The sequence below is a fragment of the Fibroporia radiculosa genome, assembly GCF_000313525.1.
Source record: "Fibroporia radiculosa TFFH 294 genomic supercontigs, scaffold12940, whole genome shotgun sequence".
Lineage (NCBI taxonomy): Eukaryota > Fungi > Basidiomycota > Agaricomycetes > Polyporales > Fibroporiaceae > Fibroporia > Fibroporia radiculosa.
This window is the reverse complement of record NW_012133478.1, coordinates 88,900-107,974: the sequence shown is the minus strand read 5'-3', so window position 1 is coordinate 107,974 and position 19,075 is coordinate 88,900. Positions and strand designations below refer to the sequence as shown.

General features: G+C 49.5%; 8 protein-coding genes across 8 annotated transcripts; 5 read left to right on the top strand and 3 right to left on the bottom strand.

The window, feature by feature from the left end:
• Nucleotides 1-59: 59 nt before the first annotated feature.
• On the bottom strand, nt 60-2,573 carry FIBRA_07394 (uncharacterized protein; the record flags this gene model as incomplete). The annotated part of the gene is made up of 17 exons (XM_012329078.1): nt 60-134; nt 194-221; nt 276-313; nt 366-585; nt 643-819; nt 872-968; nt 1,024-1,056; nt 1,119-1,166; nt 1,219-1,261; nt 1,313-1,340; nt 1,389-1,637; nt 1,692-1,715; nt 1,774-1,828; nt 1,884-1,970; nt 2,025-2,101; nt 2,156-2,289; nt 2,346-2,573. The coding sequence occupies 17 exons, from the start codon at nt 2,571-2,573 to the stop codon at nt 60-62; spliced, it is 1,641 nt and encodes a 546-aa protein (XP_012184468.1).
• Nucleotides 2,574-2,808: 235 nt separating this feature from the next.
• Nucleotides 2,809-3,713, top strand: FIBRA_07393 (uncharacterized protein; the record flags this gene model as incomplete). Its single annotated transcript, XM_012329077.1, has 3 exons — nt 2,809-2,878; nt 2,937-3,045; nt 3,284-3,713. The coding sequence occupies 3 exons, from the start codon at nt 2,809-2,811 to the stop codon at nt 3,711-3,713; spliced, it is 609 nt and encodes a 202-aa protein (XP_012184467.1).
• Nucleotides 3,714-3,950: 237 nt separating this feature from the next.
• Nucleotides 3,951-5,461, bottom strand: FIBRA_07392 (uncharacterized protein; the record flags this gene model as incomplete). The annotated part of the gene is made up of 5 exons (XM_012329076.1): nt 3,951-4,238; nt 4,292-4,524; nt 4,696-4,861; nt 4,917-5,097; nt 5,157-5,461. The coding sequence occupies 5 exons, from the start codon at nt 5,459-5,461 to the stop codon at nt 3,951-3,953; spliced, it is 1,173 nt and encodes a 390-aa protein (XP_012184466.1).
• Nucleotides 5,462-5,547: 86 nt separating this feature from the next.
• Nucleotides 5,548-6,246, top strand: FIBRA_07391 (uncharacterized protein; the record flags this gene model as incomplete). Its single annotated transcript, XM_012329075.1, has 1 exon — nt 5,548-6,246. The coding sequence occupies one exon, from the start codon at nt 5,548-5,550 to the stop codon at nt 6,244-6,246; it is 699 nt and encodes a 232-aa protein (XP_012184465.1).
• Nucleotides 6,247-6,353: 107 nt separating this feature from the next.
• On the bottom strand, nt 6,354-7,074 carry FIBRA_07390 (uncharacterized protein; the record flags this gene model as incomplete). The annotated part of the gene is made up of 4 exons (XM_012329074.1): nt 6,354-6,367; nt 6,417-6,522; nt 6,585-6,971; nt 7,021-7,074. The coding sequence occupies 4 exons, from the start codon at nt 7,072-7,074 to the stop codon at nt 6,354-6,356; spliced, it is 561 nt and encodes a 186-aa protein (XP_012184464.1).
• Nucleotides 7,075-8,255: 1,181 nt separating this feature from the next.
• Nucleotides 8,256-10,366, top strand: FIBRA_07389 (uncharacterized protein; the record flags this gene model as incomplete). Its single annotated transcript, XM_012329073.1, has 4 exons — nt 8,256-8,998; nt 9,059-9,914; nt 9,971-10,210; nt 10,265-10,366. 4 exons carry the CDS (start codon nt 8,256-8,258, stop codon nt 10,364-10,366), a joined length of 1,941 nt encoding a protein of 646 aa, XP_012184463.1.
• A 698-nt stretch (nt 10,367-11,064) lies between these two features.
• FIBRA_07388 (uncharacterized protein) lies at nt 11,065-13,166 on the top strand (the record flags this gene model as incomplete). Its single annotated transcript, XM_012329072.1, has 5 exons — nt 11,065-11,721; nt 11,776-11,830; nt 12,184-12,371; nt 12,427-12,759; nt 12,813-13,166. The coding sequence occupies 5 exons, from the start codon at nt 11,065-11,067 to the stop codon at nt 13,164-13,166; spliced, it is 1,587 nt and encodes a 528-aa protein (XP_012184462.1).
• Nucleotides 13,167-13,573: 407 nt separating this feature from the next.
• FIBRA_07387 (uncharacterized protein) lies at nt 13,574-18,817 on the top strand (the record flags this gene model as incomplete). Its single annotated transcript, XM_012329071.1, has 17 exons — nt 13,574-13,709; nt 13,770-14,093; nt 14,164-14,317; nt 14,384-15,176; nt 15,229-15,529; nt 15,584-15,720; nt 15,778-15,934; nt 15,995-16,176; nt 16,237-16,450; nt 16,501-16,673; nt 16,724-17,090; nt 17,139-17,338; nt 17,388-17,608; nt 17,659-17,845; nt 17,897-18,324; nt 18,385-18,489; nt 18,544-18,817. The coding sequence occupies 17 exons, from the start codon at nt 13,574-13,576 to the stop codon at nt 18,815-18,817; spliced, it is 4,353 nt and encodes a 1,450-aa protein (XP_012184461.1).
• Between the last annotated feature and the right edge of the window lie 258 nt (nt 18,818-19,075).

Here is a 19,075-nt window from a genome sequence, read left to right as displayed (position 1 = left end):
GTTAGTGATACTGTGTCAAAGCCAAGGTTTTGCGTACGTTGCCTGAATGTGGAGTGCCCTCAATGATGAGTGGGCATATCCACAGAAGCCTTGTTGCCGATGGCATCCTCCGCTCTCCACAATGCAGTCGTAGTCTAGCCGGGTCATCCAATTGAGCTACTCCGTGTCGAACTCACAGGATCAAGTAACTTACCTTATTTTGCGTGTAAAAGTCGACACCTCTGTATCAGGGTCGATTATTAGCAGCCGGAAGCCGAAAGACCGGAAAGATTTACCCTCGGCCATAAAATGGTACATCACCCAAGAAACTCCCCTTCACACCAAAATGAACATATGGCTATAGAAGCACCCATTCGAGTACGCACCTTGTTCCCACTCCAAGAAAACATAGGAAGCGGGACAGGAATGGGCACGTTGATACCCACCTGTCCTACCTCAACTTCTCTTTCGAATTTCCGAGCCGTCGCACCGCTCTGTGTGAAGATAGCAGTGCCATTGCCGTAGGGATTAGAATTAATGATGGCGAGCGCATCGTCAAGCGTATCAGCTTTGAGGACAACCAACACCGGGCCAAATATCTCCTCGCTGGCGTATCGCAGTCAGTAGACATTACGGAGCCAACCACGACGAAAGATATCTTACCGGTAGCACCGCATATCCACAGTTGCTTCGACAACGGTGGGACCAATCCAATTACCGTCAGGATACCCAGGGACCTGCTTTCCACGCCCATCAAGCACAACTTTTCCACCTTGCTCTTCTGCCGACGCAATCAGACTAGTGATGCGCTGTTTAGCTGCAGGAGATATCACAGGACCGCTGACGAACACGAAATAAAGTGAATTCGCGTTGAGATACAGATGTTACGCACAGGTCTGCACCCTTCTCAAAGCCTTGATTCACGCTGAGTTTGCTTGCCCGCTCGCACAGCTCTGGTAGCCAGCTCTGAGAGTTCCCAACTAGAACAGCTACATTACAGGGATGGTCACCAGCGCTCCTGTCTGAGGGACACGAGCCACTTACCCACTGAAACAGCCATGCAACGTTGACCAGCAGCTACCAATAGTAACAGCAACCATATTAATTCTCAAGGAGTAAAATGATACAATCAATCGTACCACCGAAGGCAGCCCCAATCAGAGAGTTGAGGGCATGGTTCATGTTCGCTTTCATATTCATCAGCGTTCTGATTTTTATGAAATTGACTAGCGATCTTACCGTCAGGCATTAATACCGCATGGTTCTTCGCGCCCATATTACACTGATATAATCGTGAGCAACTTGTCCGGTTCGAGCTACCTAATTTACAGACCTGGACACGCTTGCCACTCTTGCGTCCCCTGCAACATGTCAGTTTGATTCACCAATCAGTTACAAGTGGCGCTCACCTTTCATAGATATGCTTTCCGGCACGATCGCCACCTACAAAGCTAACTGCCTTGATAGATGGGTGGTCGCATATCGCATTCACTGTAGGTACCGTTCCATGAACAACATTCAGCACACCCGCGGGCAATCCTGCGCGTTGGCAAAGCTCGGCAATGATCATCGCTGCTCCGGGGTCGCGCTCAGAGGGCTTGACAATAAGCGTGTTGCCCGTGGTGAGCGCCATTGGGATGGTCCAGAGAGGGATCATACTAAAGCATCAATTAAACAAAATGACCATACAGTCATGTAAGAAGTGTACTCACGCTGGGAAGTTGAAAGGTGCAATACTGAGAGCACACGAGATCAGTACAGCAGCAACACAAGCCGCGAGGCTGGTACTATCACCTTGCACAAACACCTAGGGGTAACCGTCGTGTAGAGGTATCCATGTCTTTGCTAACTAGCAATGTACGATGTGAGACATGTCCAGGGCGGCAGCATACAGGATGTATTACCTTCGATGGTGTCACCCAGAAGTGCGCTTGTAATGTTGCATGTCGTTTCAGCAACTTGTAAACCTCGCAGAAGATCACCATGCGCATCTGATAGACTTCCTTCAGCTTCCAGCACAACTGATATTTGAGGTAGTCAAGCACCTGTCAGAGTTTTACCCTGCTCAAGGACAATACTATTCGCAATCGCGTCCGCGTTATTGCGAAGGAGATGCTGTAGCCTAAAACACATACATGAGCCATGATTCGTAAGGAGAGTCAGAGATATGTTTTACTCCAAAGCAAACCGCTGACGAGTAAGTACACTAGTACGGCTCCATGTCGTGTACGCTTCTGACGCTGCGGCTACAGCCTGCTCGAACTCGGACGATGTTGTCTCCGGAACGCGTGTGAGCAATGTTTGTGTCGCCTGTACGTCTAGAAGATCAATGTGTTCCAATGATCTTAAACACAGGAGAAGCGTACAGGGTCAACGACGTCGATCCACGATTGCGTTTTACTTTCCACGAACTCTCCACCTAGAAAATTTTTCGTATTCTCTCCAGTTGCACTGGTACCTTTCCAGTCTGCGGACAGTTGCTCTGCCTTGGCACGAGCGGAGGCACCCAGCGCACTGAGTGGGGGCTTAATGACAGTAGCGAATGATCGTCGCAGAAGATGGCGACCTGAACGGGGAAGTTTCTTCGACAGCATTATGAGGGGCGTTCAATGTTAGAGTGTGAACACCCAAAGCTGTTGGCGCAGGTATTATATTAGCGAGACGTGCCGCTGGGAGGATTCGCCTTCGGATACACGAACCGGGAGGAACGCGGGGATGCGCGCGTCATGGGGCCGAATGAACGCGGCACGTGCCCGACGCGCCTCTGAGCGCCTCTAGTACTACTACCCACATCCGACTCAGTGACTGCAAGTTTGAGCATCAACGACCATGGCGCCACCTCCCATCCAGCTCTTCCTCACTACTATCATATCTTCGCCCACAGTCCGCCAGAGACAAGGTTAGTCTCCCGCGAACGATCTCTCCCAGATAGTCCACACTCACTTGCTCTCTCGCAGAGTACATACTCCGCGTTCTGCAGGTCAAGAAGGTCTCCTTCATCTCTTATGATCTTGCATCCGATGAGGATGCGAAGAAGTTATGGCGCAGAAAAGCTCCACGAGGCTAGTACGGTCTACCCTTTGCTACCTGTGCCTCGCTAGTCCATCTGAACCACACGCACACAGACAAACAGCAGCTGCCTGGAATTCTCATCGGTGGAGAGTTTGCTGGGGTACGAGATCATATTTCCATTGGCGCAAAGTACAATTCTTCATCTGTTTGCTTTACCACTCTGTTAGGCTTTCTCAGATTTGTGCGTCTTGTTCCTTTTTATTCTGCACCCACAACTGATGCTCTGGCTTAGCGAAGAAGCCGTCGAGTTCGGCGAGCTGGAACAATTTCTCCGTCTAAACGAAGACTATAAGCCCTTCGAAGATGATCAACCCGCTCTTCCCGCTAAGCCAGTGGGCGTGGCGGGAGCTTACACCCCTGCCCAAATGCATCCACATCACCAAGCCACCTCATCTCCATCAGCCAGCCCTTTGAAGAGCAAGGGAAGGGTAGTTTCAGGTGCAAAGAGGTCCGAGACAGATATTGATGCTGGAGAGGAATTAGGCGACTCTCGTCTTCAGGGTGTCAGCGTAACAGAGGATGAGCTCCTGGCTCTTGTAGAGGAGCTTGGTTTAGGGGGTGACGATGCCAACGATCTAGTGAAAGGGCTCACAGGCGATAGTCCGCCATCTAAAGGGGAAGGTGCGCAGAGCGAGAAGCTAGAAATGGAATTAAAAGCTTGACTCGGACGCATGTTGGATGCTGTGTGAGTGATATGCCCTTTGATTTCGATTTCTCTCCCGTGCTTGAGCAAGGTTGGAATCTCGATATGCATAGGCAGATTTTACGCACATTATCATTGTACTTTTCATTAGAGTACGACAGCTCTGTTAAGTACATTCAAAGTTCGTGCATAAATGCTAACGGAAGAGTAACTAATACTACAAACACCATATAAAGTGTAAAAAAAACAGTGGGAATCATGCATCAAAGTCATCTCTGGGATTCGTCAAAGACCGTCTCCGAAACGAACGTCGGCGGCGTAACGGAAACTCTGGTTCAAACTCGTGTGAATCCGACGGCCCAGCAAGTGGAAGAGGGTATGCGTAATCCTCTCCTGAACTACGCTCGAGCTCGAACTGTTCATCCAGTTTTATATCAGTTTGTGAGTCCGTGTAGAGACCTAGAGATATATCGAACTCCGGATCCAGCGGATCGAGGTCATACTCAGGTTCCAACTTCGGCTGAATATTCAGCGGCGGCTTATCCTATTGTACTCCGACATTAGGACATGCATGTCAAACCGAAAGGAGGCACTCACGTCAACATTCATGCGCTGTTGGGCTGCACTAGCACTCCTACTTCGTTTGTGAGCCCTTGCCTTTCGGGCACGAACTTCATCAGTCTCTAACGTGCTTGTACTAGGACGACGACGGGGCCGCCTACGCATACGCGGCGGAGAATCATGCAAATGGGGGTCACTGTTAAAGCGGAGTTCGAGTGCAGGAAGGAGGCATGAGGCAAGTATAACGAAGGAGATAAAAAGGAAAGCTCCTGCGGCGGCCAGTGAAGAGAGTAATGGGAAACGCGAAACAACCCCACTAATGAATCATCAATGCAATCAGCAATGTTTTTTATATGTCCTCGAATATACTCGCCGTATTCCCTTGTGAATCACAACACCGCGCAGCATGGCAGAAAGGACGCTTAGTTCGCGACCCTCACCATTGCCTAAACTCCTCCAATGGTCTCTACGTCCGAATTCGACTTTTGCAGTAGCACGAGTGACATCAAAGGCGAACGATGATAGCAGGGGTATGTTGAGATCGACAGTGCCTGGCCAATTGGACAAGAAGGACCAAGGCACAGACGGCCGCGGCATAATGATAGACTATATGCGGTGTAGTGAGAACGCAAAATGATTTACGGAGTAGGAGCATACGCACGGGCTTTCGAATGTGTGCTAAGGTCCTATTGGAAGATGTAGCTAGCGTCAAGGTTGTCATAAAATTCCCAAGGTTGAAATTTGGCTCCGTAGCGGGAACTACCAGATGCACAGATATGTCATAGGGTTGTCTCGTAATGATGTTCGGCAAAGCGACCTCCGCATACGGAGAAAACCCATCTCTGTCATGCATGATCATGAAGATGTTAGATTATCTCTCCGTACACACTTACAGACGTACCCAAACTGCAAAGGAAGATCGACTTCCCAAGCTATCGCAACGCTCCTCCACACGAGCCAACCAGCAGAGAACGAGAGAAATATGATTATAGGTATTGACAGCAGAAATACGGCAAGGGGGATAAGATTAGGCGTGTAGGGGCTGGCGAGGCGGAAAATGGCTGCCATTATGTCTCCGAGCAGCTTGATGGGATAGCGGAGGGGAAAGAAATAGTCAGTGATGGATCCCGCATCACTGGCTATTCTTTGTTTCAAATACTTCTTCTCTTCCGCATTCTGAGCCCTCTTCTTGATAGGAGGATCCATAATCGACGTCGTGGTCGAACATGAAAGAGCACATATGCGCCTGGCGAACGCGACGATGGAAGCGCGTCATTGTCACGTGTTCACACATGCTCGAGGGCCGAATACAGGCGCTTAAAGCCATTGAAGCAATGGCTACCGCCTTGCCTGATATCAAGCAGTTGCTCGGTCTTAGCCCCTCTTCCTCCGAACTTACTGCGCACATTACGATACTGGAGAACGCACTTTCAGAATTTCGATCGGCGTCGCCTGAAGTAAAATCGTATCCAGATGCTGTTTACTTCAACTATTATCCACTTGGTCTCAGTTTACTCTTCAAGCCCGTCAACGGCTATAAACCGAAGACGGAGCTGAAGGTGGAAGATCTGAACGCGGCCAATCTCATCCTGGATGGCATTGACATTTACAATGGTCTCAAATCCGGAACAACTTCAGGATCCGGGAGCAGGCTCAAATCCGTTTTTTCGAGCTATCCGATATCCCCCCTTGTCTTGACACTGTGTCCTGGTCAAACGGAAGGGGAGACCAAGTCACGTCCCAGTTTCATTGAAATTAATCGAGAGACAACTGGGAAGGCATTTGTCGAATCCATGGGAGAGCCGGAACGCAAGGGAGGAGGTGCAGGTCCGTCATCTGGATCGATCGGAATCTGGTGCGAGTGGTCTCGAGATGGGGTGATGGTTGAATTCGGTGGCGACGAAAGCAGAGGACTACAGGCTTGGGAAAGAGGCAAAGATGCGGTTTGGAAAGTCATTACCGTCTTTCCACCAAAGTTTGGTCGCCCTTAGCCAAGTTACGGTTGGTACTGATAGGTAAGAAGTCGACCTATATCTTATTTACAGACATTTACATCCTGAAGTGTCCCACGTTCTACAACGTATCAATGCGAACTGGATTATACAGGCCCCTCTGCAATACCAATATTAACGCGTCGAGGGGTTCATTCATAGTAACTCACGATAGTCATAGACAAGACGCGCATGTATCTTCTCTCCTTTAGGTCCAGTGAAGTCGATGTTTCTTGCATATCTTTTCTCGTCTTTTACTACTTGGAATCCCCATGCCTTCGAGTGAGACGCAAAAGTTACAGTTAACTCACTTGTAGTACAACAAATGGACGGCTCACCTGTATGGCGGTCCACGTCGTCCCACTATTGGGTGTATCACTATCCGCCTGTGTCAACACTAAACTTTCCTGCACTGTATCTTCCGTCCAACGCGATAATAGCCATTGATTGTCGATCTCCGCCACCTTGACACGCCTTGAAACAGATATTACTTTGCCGAATACATCATCCTCGTATGGTCGGGGTGTCGCATCTAGTATGCGATCTTCGTCACTGCTTGACAGTCCAGAGAGGGTTTGGAGGATATCAATATGTTCGATGCCGGAATCATCAGAATAGTGTTTGACGGTAAGATACAAAGTTCCGACTTGAATAATCTTGCGTGTCATCCAGCCGACGCCCTGCAGCCGCAGAATTTCATCTGTATTGTCGCTCAGCGACTTGCTCTATATTGCCAGTGAATGCCATATCAACAGATGTCTGAGGCACTCTTACAAGTATATATTTTCCGGAAAGATTGAGGACGGACATGTTGGATGGTACAGCCATGGTGGACAATTTGGTAGAAAGACAAGAGCAGGATAAAAGATAGTCAACCCTGCGCTGATGGGGCTATTTATGATGTACGGAAAGGTTTGTTCGCACTTCAAGCACAGCAATGTATGCGGCGCAGTGAGCTCCAGTCGGCTGTGTCCGCCAGTTAGATGCGAACTGCCACGATCGAGCGAATATTGCACACGTTTCGGCTTTTTGGCGGCTGTTCTTGGACTCTTACCACTAGCTCGAGTGCCGGCGATACCCACGCGTGTACAATTTCGTGCTGCTTCTCCCTCGTTGAAGCGGAACTCTGAATTACAGTGGGCGTGAGGAGGCGGAGCATGAAATTTAGTCGCGTCGATGTGGCATACCGTCAACTTCATGGTCTCGAATACCCATACTTCAGACGTTCAGCTTCAAGGTGCGGCGTTCGTCTTGTTTTCTCTCTGTCCTTCTTCGGTGCATCTGCTCTCGTACACTCCATAACATTTGGACTCCATCCGTGCTATTCACACCAGTGATTTAGCATGATGGCTAGATTCTTGATTTATTCGTTCAAAACGTCGCTCGAGCACATCTGAAATGGAGAGATTACTATACCACCAGGAGCACAGAGGCAGAAGGTTATTCCCTCAACAAAAGGTCCTGTGTGACAAGGAGGACTGAACGCGTTCATGGACGCGCCTCATATCTGCGGTTGTGGTTTATTTGGTTGTAGACATGACTTGCCGCAGCGGCAGACGCCTATCGATAGCGACCACCCGACATTGATAGCAGGCGGTGTCAGATACGGGTACCCGACGAAGCCTACAAAAGCGAAGGTTGAAGGAAGTATCTTACTCTGCTCACAAGAGACTAGCTGTTGTTCAAGGGACTTTGCCACTAGGTAGAGTACCAGAAGTGCCCACGCGTCACGGTACAACTTTGTGCTGGCTCTTCCTCGAGCCTATCATGGACGAATCATTTCCCAAGGGCTATTCTTGCCATCGACCAACTTATCGACCTGACGGTATACACGGCCGCCCAGCTCACTCGCGGGGTCAAATCTGAGTATCTATAGGCACGCGTGTGAGCTGAGCCCGCGCGCCGCTCACCGACATGCCATCGCTGCGCCATATTTGACAACTTCTCCTCTCCCCCCTATGTTGCTGACCCATCGTCGCGACGCCTTCTACTGCGTTTTATGATTCCAGATGGACTCCAGTTCAGTAACGGAATCGTCCCGCGCGACTCATGTTGACGTCGACTGCGAGTCTGCTAAGGCCTCTCCGAGATCAGTATCTCCTGGGAAGGCTTTCGAATTCGAAGCGTACACTTCGACATCGGCTACTATACCTGATCCGTGGTATCGAAGGTTCAGTGGGGTGCTGGCGCTGAAGTATCCTCGGCTGACTCGTTTAATATTGTACCTGAGAGGGCCTCGTCCGAAAGTGGACCTGCCAGGTGAGCTTGATACGCCTTTGTGTTTTGTGGCTCCTAACAGTTTCCCGCCTACAGAACCAACTCCTTTTCTGACATTGAGTCTGAACACTGGGCGATACACACACAGCCTCGCTCTGGAACCCGTACTCGTTCATGCTACACGTTCGTTCACCAATCCTTGGTTATTTGTCGTTTTGGCTATCGGATATATCATTGGTTTTGCATTCTTTTCCCGCGCCCAATCTTTTTTGACACCAGCGGAATCGTTCATCGGCTGTACAGCAACTTATTGGGCCGCCAACAATGGTTGTGGGCTCAATGGAGAAAACTGCATGCCATTCGACAATTCGTCATTTGATTTCAGATGTCCTGCTCAATGTAGTTCAGTGGTGTTGCAGAATCCGCGCACAGTTGGCGACGTCCAAGTGGATTGGGCTCCCTTGATTGTTGGAGGGGGAGATGCAAACACGACATATCGAGGAGACACTTTTATATGTGCCGCTGCAATACAAGCGTAAGTTCTTATCGGAAATGTCAGCTATTTGATGGTTGACATATTCACACACTACGTCAGAGGGCTCATCTCGAATTCGAAGGGCGGTTGTGCATCGCTTGCTCTTGTCGGGAATTACACAGACTATCTCCCATTTACTGCGAATGGGCTGACTTCCATCGGATTTCCGACTGTATTTCCTTTATCGTTCCGCTTTCTGCCTACCACGCCGCTACACTCCTGCGCCGATCTCCGTACACCTGCGCTTGCCTGGAATGTCATTATAACAGCGCTCATCTTCCTCCTCCTGCGTCCGCAGCCAATTGTGACCTTCTGGAGTCTGGTCTGCATTGGTTTTTGGCATGTTGCTTTATTCTCTGAGCCAATGGGGACGCCTCCACCGCTCGACGAAGCGTTTGCGGCCTTTCTCCCTGCGCTGTTCGTCACATACGCGTTCTGGAGACTTGCATTTAGATTCACCCTACCAGCGTTCAGGAATGCACCTATAGAAGCCTCCGTTTGGTATCTTCCCACGTTTTGGACGGGTGTTCTGACGAATCTTACCATGGACAAGATCCCTATCGAAAAACTTACTGCGGCAGACTTGAGCACGCAGCCAGGAGCCATTACAGCGTTGATCATTATATTGGTTATCCTACTTGCGATTGTTCTCAATCAAATACGGGTAATCCGTAAGACAGGATGGTTACCCTACTACGCCTCGTGGTATATTTTCGGCGGACTCGTGGCTCTTGTACTAGCATTGCTGCCTGAGCTTGAGTTCAGGCTGCACCACTATATACTTGCAATGGTCCTCGTACCTGGTACGGGCTTCCCCACTCGTCTGTCAGCAATCTACCAGGGATTTTTGTTGGGGATGTTCCTGAATGGTGTAGCCGCATGGGGTTTTGCGTCGATATTGCAGACTGCAGCCGATGTAAGTCATATTTCGAGTCGACGAAGGTGCCGAAATCTCTGATCCATCATCTTTAGCTTCAGGGAGATGGTTCGTCCGGATCAGCCATGCCATCGTTCGTTACAAATTCTTCAACGTGGAATTCGGTCATACCATTCAGTAATCAGACAATCATCTGGAATGCGCTGCCTGATGCAAGCGAAGGCTGGGGTGGGTTCTCACTCATCGTCGATGATGTTGAGCGGTACGTTGGGACTGCTCTTAACTATTCATTTGCGTCACTGGAGTCGGGAATACCACATTTCTTCCGTCTCGCGGTAAGCCCCATAGATGTTTGAAACGCGGCTCGTTCTCATAAAGCTTGATTATAGTACACTAGTGCTGACGGTAGCACAACGGGGGATTACACTATGCCTGCTGCTCTCTGGCCGAATGGCACATGGATTGATCCACTTCCAGGTACCTCTACATGAAAGCGGATTTATTCCATATTTTATCCATATTTACGCTGGACACGTCTCCGTGTACAATTATTCGACAAGAGGTTCAAATACTACATGCACAAGTTGCACTCGACGCTTTACCATAACTGTAGTCGATCGGACGAATTATCACTACTTGCGTCTGTTGTACTTACTACGATGCTATATGTGGACTTGTCTGCCCTTTTCCCACTCACTGCCTTATATATCCGATCGAACCGTGAGTTATTTAAACTCGCCGATACCTAATCTGTCCGAGTGTGCCTTGGAACTCGGGACATCTCTTCGCAGACTGGGCCAGTACATGACCTATGTACAAAGTAGGAGGAGTCGAGCCATGGGACACGTGAACCCGAGTATGTAAGACTTACGCCGACGGACTAATACTAATACCATTACTCCAAGTTCCTTGAGACGATCGTCGCCTCCAATCACTTCGCGGTCCTCTTCCCCCTCCTTCATATCGCCGGCCAGTTTTTCTTTCGCCATGTCTTATAACTGTCCGTCATCTCAAGCTTCGTCTTCCCTTTCTCGCCCACCCTGTTTTCAGAAGTGGCATCGTGAGTTTGCCACTCTGGGATTTATTGTTCCGCCTGGTCATGTTATCATACATAGATTTTAGCCGTGCGAGCGGGCATCAGGGCTGGTATTGCAACTTATGCACTCCAGCTCATGGGAAATTCTACCACATGTCGGGTTCTGACGCTTTACTTCACGAGCGCAGTCATGCTCATGCTCGCAAAGTTGCGAGACATGAGAGCCTTGAATGGCAACCTGCTGACCTTTCGGGATGGAATCCTGAGTCAACACCATACGACGATTTGCAGAAGTGGGAGAGGCAGGGCCGGGTCGACCGTCTGAGAGATCTCATTCCGTTCTGGCAAGATGGAGTCCTAGCGGCAGAACGGGGTGAAGAAGCGGGGCGGATGGAAGAATTCCTGGAGCGGTTGGAGGACGAATGGAACAGGACAGATGGTTATTGTGGTCAAGATGGTAATGATGGATGGGGGAGAGACACAGGTGAGGAGGTGTGGGGCGGTGGCGATATCTGGGGTGTCCAAACAGGCGAGGGTGGGAGGCAGGTCCTGGTCACACCTCAGCGACAGCAAAATTACTCTGAGTGGGGACCGGGAGAGAGGGACTGGGGTGTGTCATTGCCAAGTATCTCGGACATACCACTCCAGTCTGGGAATTTTCCTCGGCAGGATGTGCAATCAGCCAAAGCTCGAGACAGCCGTACCAAAGATCAGATCCTTGACCGTGATCGCTGGACGTTCGTCGAGACGGTGGCGAAGAAAGAAGCTGCGAGTGTAGAGCGCACTCGCCACATGCACAAGTTCTATGATGTGAGCCGTCGCACTGCTTATCGGCAGTGGTAGACAACTGAACTAGGACTCTAGCTACCTACTGACCGCAAGGTGCGAGAAATACGGCAACTCATCCGTTTTCTGCAAGGTCATTCATACTAGGCCACTCCGGGAGAGCCGTGATAATCATATACAATGATAACGACCAGTTACGAGCCCAATGATGACATGTCAGCGGAACACGTTCACCCACAAATATCCTGGAATCTACTATGCCATGTTATCCTATTACTATCATTACATCAGGTACATTTTGAAATCGACGTGAATTTCTGGTTTCTTCCAATCGTGCCTGGCCACTAGCCGCGTTACACTGTGACTGAGATAGCTTTCATATTGCTGGGGCATAATAGCAGACACATACGCACAGCTTCACCGAGTCAGCGTCCCGGATTAAGTAGCCCCAAGTAGCCCCGTAGTTTAAACTCAATTGCACAGCAGCTAAGCCACATGTGGCAGTGACATCAGCGGCGCCTATGGGCCAATACAAATATCGCAGTGGCCTGAGTCTGAAGGTTCCTTCACCGACGACAAACCACTTACTCAGTTATATCATGAATTACGATTCAGCAGCTCTGCCGGACGGGTGGAGTCAGGAATTCGACCAACGAACACAGCATCCGTTCTGGGTATGTTCTGACCTGGTCTGACTCCCTATAAAGTACTCACCTATTCATTGAATAGGTCGACACGAGAGCACAACCACCACGCTCCATCTGGGTACACCCTTTTGAGGACGAAGTATTTTTGCGAGAACACCCAGACATCAGGAAGAGGCTTGTTGCAGGTGAACTTAACGACCAGCCTCCACCATATTCACCCAGACGGCATTCGTATTCGGGTTCGAGCAGCTCAGGTGCCACTCTTGGTGTCCCAAACGTCGTCGATCGGAACGCGGCATCCCAACCTGGCACGCCTGCTGTTGAACACAGGCATCGAGGGTTTTTGAACAAACTGAAGGACAAGACGTTGGGCACGAGAGAAGAAAGAGAGGCCACGAGAAGACGAGAGGAAGCTGTGAGTATTGACTTGGTCATAACGGGCTCTGAGTTACTGACCATGGACTATAGATGCGACAGGAGATGAGAGCGCGACGCCAACAGCAATATGAGACTCAGGCACGCAATGATCGCTCGTGGCATGCCTCTCATTCGTATGGTAACCCCAGATTTGCTGGACAATCGATGTATGGTCCGCCACTGGGTGACCCGTACGCATATCGTTCTGGGATAGGTGGATTAGGCAGTGGCTATGGTAGTAGAAATCAGGGAATGGGAGGCATGGGCTTGCCTCTCCTTGGTGGCATGGCCGGAGGGCTTTTGTTAGGCGAAGTGCTGGATGACTTCATTGACCCAGGATTTGGTGGAGGTGGGCTCTTCGGCGGAGGAGGTTTTGATGGTGGGTTTGGAGGCGGTTTCTTCTAAGTGGCTTGAATGAAAGACAGACAAATGTTGTATCCATATACACGGTAATAAGTACGCAGATTTGTCGACTGTATCAAATTTGACCTGTACCCGATAGCGAATGCTAAACTTACTTTTTTTTCTCCCTTGGGCCTCTAGTGTTGATCATGTGCTATCAGTTGAAGTAAAAAATAATCAGAATGGTGCATGACTTTGATACTCTTCTTGGAACAAAGTGCAAATGCGTGACGGCCGTGAGCGCGTCGCGCTCACCTTTGTCGCGCGCGGCGTCCGTTCGCCTGCGTTATCCCACAACCAACGTTTCGTCTCTTTAATATTTGATCTCCAGTACGCGACGAACTCTGGGTGATTAGGCATCAAGCTTCAAGAATTGAAGTATCATCTTGTCGCTGCCGCTGTGTTAGGACATGGCACCTACATTGCCTACTTCTCTTAGTCCGCACATTTGCATCCTCTCCTCTCCGGATGTCGAGGAGCTGTTCGAGGCTTCTTCTCTTCCTGCTCTTTCGCAAACACTGCAGTCTTTTGTACCGCTCCCGCAAGGTGTGCAAACAGATGAAAAATCTTGCAATTTGAAACTGACGGTGTCTGCGACTTATTTAGTGACTACTCGGACAACCTCTCTCGCATCAATCCCGCATAGTTCATTTGCGCTTCGCTTCTCCGATCTACATGAGATTGAGTCTGCAACTCATGAAGATGAAGAGCAGCGTGCTGGAAGAATGATGGATTGGATTGGCTCGCGCTTGAGCATGCGCGCGCCAGCTTGGGTCCAAATGCTAGATGCCCAAGCTGCGGCGAATCAGGAAGCTAACGTCAAAGAGAGCATATGGAATGACAAGACACCATGGTGGGAAGAAGTGAAAAGGTGTGTGGAGGGTGATCATGTTCCAAGCACCGACGAGGGCTGGAACCATCCAGTTGCAGGTGCGTCTCATGGGTGCACTGGATTGTACGTACAGAAGCTGACCTGATGCGTGTATTCAATGATTCACAGTGATAATGGCTGTGACCACAAGAGCGGCGAACCCATTACAAGCCTTGCAGGATCTTAATTCGCTACCTGTTGACTTTCCCCCATGGGTGGATCGTACATATTTACGTTACTACTTGATTATCCATCCCGCGAAATCGCCGCTAGCCGACCCAATGTACGTCCAATCTTATCTCTCCTTTTTGCGGCTAAAGTAGACCCCTGCTGATACTCATTAAATTAGAGCAGAAGCCCTATTTAACGCCGTGAAAAAACAGTACGGTTTGCATAGTTATCTACTTCCCCTTGCACTTCCTACGGACCCGTTTCCTACACCGGTGCCCGTACCCTCCCTCCCCCCTCGCCTGCCACCACCACCAAGTGTGACCTATGAAACACCACCACTTGCACCGGCTCCAACACCGGCTGCGCTCAGCGTACCCAGTACTCCTAGACTTCTTATGTCTCCAGCCCCTCGTTCTCCAGGTCCTTCGATGCTCATGGGAAGACAGCCTTCTGCTTCTTCGCCTGCCCCCACTGGTGGACATACATTGCGGCTCTCGGAAGGTGATATCCAACAAACAGGCAAGTTTGTGCGCGAGTTTGTTGTGATGAGTCTTGTACCATGGATGGAAAAGTGCGTGATAGATTGGAACGAGAATGTACGTCATCTCGGATTCAGTAAGAAGCTTGGTCTTAACATGAAGCAGTTCTCATCATCGCGACGGCTACCTTCACGTCTCTTTTCTTCCACCCGCAGGTTGTTTGGGTCGTCTAATGTGGCTTCGTCTTCATCGATCCCAGCTACTCCTGTACATGGGTCAAACCCTTCCATTTCATCCATTTCGTCCAAAGTTTCGTCTCACGCACCAAGCAACTCTGTAAGCTCTGTGGCATCTGTATCATCTATTGGTACCATAGGTGGTGGTATTGTGACGCAGCAACGTCGACTCGCTGAATTTGCTACTGTACTGGGAGATTACAAACTGGCAACTACAGTATGGGAGAATTTAAGGAAAGAAGGACGAGGGGGTTCTGTAAGCGTTATGTTGTATCGTTGGGGATGCACCGACTGAACGAGGTTTATAGGACATTCTTCCCTTATTGTTGTCCCCATCCCCCGCGTTGGCGTTACACGTAGCGCATGCTATCACTCTTTTACATTCTCTTAGTCCACATGCTTATGGTTCTCCAGCCCACGCACAGTTACGCGCATTGTCATTTGCAGTCCGATGGGCAATTGGTATTGACAAGCGGGATTTTCTGAGTGCAGTACTGGAGGGGGAGCGATGGTTGGTGCAGGCTGCTGCAGGTGTACGTCGCCCTTTCCTGTCTGAAATATCTCTACTCTGTTGGCCTATGCGTCTCGATTTCGGCTCGAAACTTATAAGTCAGCTGAGTGGAGAGATCTCTCCACTATATACCATTTGTCAAATATACTAAGGATCTATTAAGGCAGAAGAGCCTCCAGCTACGGCTTTGCTTGCCCATGCGGCATTCCTCAGCGAGAAGAAGGGTGTACGGAGAAGATCTGCTCTATGGTACTTGTCTGCAGGGGACAAGTTTGAGAAATCCGGCCACGTATGCATATTCCTTCACTATACTCCACACTTAGCTGACCAAATTACTCTCGTGTAGAAACCGCTTGCAATGTACTTCTTCCGGAAGGCACACGAACTGTACAAAACCCCCCATACGAAACAAATCTCTCCCTCTTTCTGGGAAAGCGAGGGCGTAGACCATCGCCGTTGGAAAGGTTTTGAATCTGTGCTGCCTGGAATTGAGCATGAACTTGGTGCCATTGTATTTTCTTTGTCTGCAATACTAGAATTGACGTATTTGTTTTGTTCTCCAGGAAGACTCTTATACACGACAGGTGACACTGAGGGGGCTGTTCGATATTTCACTGGTCTTCTGCGGAAAGCCCCACTTGCTGGTAGCATAACTTCCTTAGATCTCATGAATGGAAGTGGATCGACGGAGGGCCAGATATCTGCAGACAAAGTTTACCTGGAAGATTTTAGGGTAGCCTTGAAGGTGAGATGATCTCATTATCAGTGATGATCGGTCACTTTTAACTACTTTCGTTGTTTGTAGCATTTCAGGACCACCGAACAACATAAATGGGAGGCATCTTCCTTGCAGTTACCTGTGATGTTCTGTCAAGCCAGGCAGACTCGAGTGCGACTGCCCAACGATATTACCGACGGAGATCCATCAAGATGGGCGAAACTGGAAGATGACTGGTCGAACTTCTGGGCCTCCCGCGGAAAGGAGAAACTCGAACGAAATTGTAGGGCTGCTGTAGACGGTCAGTGCGGACTGAGTACCGTGCCGATTGTACTGATTTATCTACTACAGAGCACTTCTGGGTTGACATTGCCATGCAGAATCCGTTAGATGTCGAAGTGTCGCTATCAGAGCTGTCGGTGATAGTCAAAGAAGCTGTCGCAGATGAAACGAAGGACGTCAAGGACATTGTTGACGTGGAGATTGTGGACGAAATTTTACTAGGAGCTCGGGAAATGCGTACTGTTCGTGTCCATAATACTGGCTATTTACTCGTTCTCATACCCGATCGCAGATCCCGATCGCTATCAAGTGCAGAAGACCCGCTTCGTTACTGATTACCCATGTCACATATAGTTTTCTGTCTCTACTTCCAGCTAAAGAGTCTCTGGCAGTACGTGGACGGCGCTTGCACGACACACCACAACAAAGGCAGAATAAGGCCTATGCACCCGATGTGGTCATTAAGGTGAACGTGGAAGAAGCTGGTCAGAGATTGTTTGCGAACTTTGTCGACGATAGGCATCTGGTCCTAGCTCATGGCGAGCACAAACGTCTCAAGCTGTGGTTATCGAACTCTGGGTCGAAGAAGATCAGTGAACTATGGCTTGTGACAGGAACGGAAGATGGGATTTGGGTTAATGATGACTCGTCTAAACAAGGTTCGTGGTACTCTAGTGACTCTGTGAATATTGACGAACGGTGTGCAGACTCGCTATTCCAATTGCCACAAAGCGAGGTCCTGCATTCACACAATTCTCTTGCTCCCGGAGAACCGATACGCCTGCCACTGACGGATCTCCACGGATCATCTGAACTCGCACCTGGCGAGAACCTGCAATTCTCTGTTACATTTCATGCTTCGCAAATGGCTGAACAGGATCTTTGTTTCCTATTTATTTTCCGGGAGGTATGTTTGATGAACAATGTTATTTCATCGTATGTCTCATTCGGCACAGTCTGAGAGTATGTCCTTCCGATACGCTCGGGCGGTACGTCATTATGAGGTTAGGCCGATCCTGAAAGTAGTGGCACATGGGCGTCCAAGTGAAGCGCTAGACCAGCTTTTCGCGCTCAGCATGGAAGTGGAAAACGTGACAGGATTCACGGGCATACAACTCTCGCAGCTCACTACAGTGAGTCCTATGTGGTTATGTAATTTTCCAGCACAGCTGCATCTGTAAGCTCTTCCATTAGTCATGGATACATCGGACCCCTGATCTTTCATAGCGGAAAAGTGTTACCGCACCAAATTACCAGGCTAACGCTGGGTATCAGACCTTGGCAGAAAGAAGTTGAATCCATTAAGCCAATCTCGCAATTTGTGGCCCAAAAGCTCCAGGCTGTAGTGCAGGGAAACCAGCCGGATTCCACAAATCCGCCTTCGGTTGACCTATTATGTTCGCATATCACAGCAGTTGGTTGTCTCGTTTCAACATTCATGTCTGAAAAGCTAAACTATTTGCAGACCAACGCAATCACTTCGGTTTCTGCGCCTCCTACGTGCCATTTCATGCACTCCGGGAAACGAGCATTTGCTTTCCGCGCGACTACATCCTCACATCCGCACATACCAGCCAACAGTCTCAAATCAATATTCCCCTTATATAATCCATACACTATTGATATCATGCTATTCTGGGAGATCCCGTCGGAGAATCGCCACGGCCACATCTTGGTTCCTGGACTTATATTAGGAGCCAGCCATGCACCGCTGAAGGAGATCTTAGAGGATGCGGAGAGTGCAAAGGTTAAGCGGTCCATGTACGCTGAAACCCAGCGAGAGCGAGTAGAGATTTTGAAAGCGATTAGGGGCTCCGAGTGGAATTTGGAACTGGATCCAGTGGTGGTGACAACGGAAAGCAATGACATAGTAAACCACGACTTTTCCATCGGGTGAGTAGAATCGGTGTCCCTCCTCAGATTGGTGACCTCATTGACCGTGATGGTCCATAGGCCATGCAGCGTCCCCGTTGCATTCACCCTGCGAAATTACTCGCCCACCAATCCGTGTAGGGTCGTCATGAAGTTCGATTCGAAAGTAGAACAGCATAATGGACAGTAAGTCGTGTTCGGCAACTTAGTAATGATCCGTCTCACTACTCAATCTCATAGTCCGTTACGACCTCGCTTCGCCGGCCGATTAACTCATCGCGCGACATTAGAGGCATTGGAGTCTGTCATATTCAAAGTGAAAGTCTGGGTAGACCGCCCTGGGAATTTCGTACTGGACGGTTGGACAGTAGAGACAGAAGTGGGAGAACAGGTAGACAGCAGGTCTCTAGCATCGGCAAACGTCTGGCGTTCTCGACACTTACATTACTTACAAGGGCCTTATCCGGGAAGCTTGCCTTGTGTTACTGTAGTTGGCATGGGACACTCACTCTAAAAGATTGTAAGGGCTACTTGTACATGGGACGGTAATTTATTTCGTTTGATGTAAACCTTAGAATGCTTATTATCTGCCGATTGCTTCGCTTTGTCTATCGTAGCAACCGCACGAGCTTGGAAAATTGCTAGAAGCACTCGGAAAAGATGCGGAGAAAGAGCGGGGACAGCCAGCGACTATGGGGATTGCATTACTCCTAACGCCACGACGCGCAAGGCCGGTATCACAAAAAGTACGAACTTATCGGGAGAATGTCTA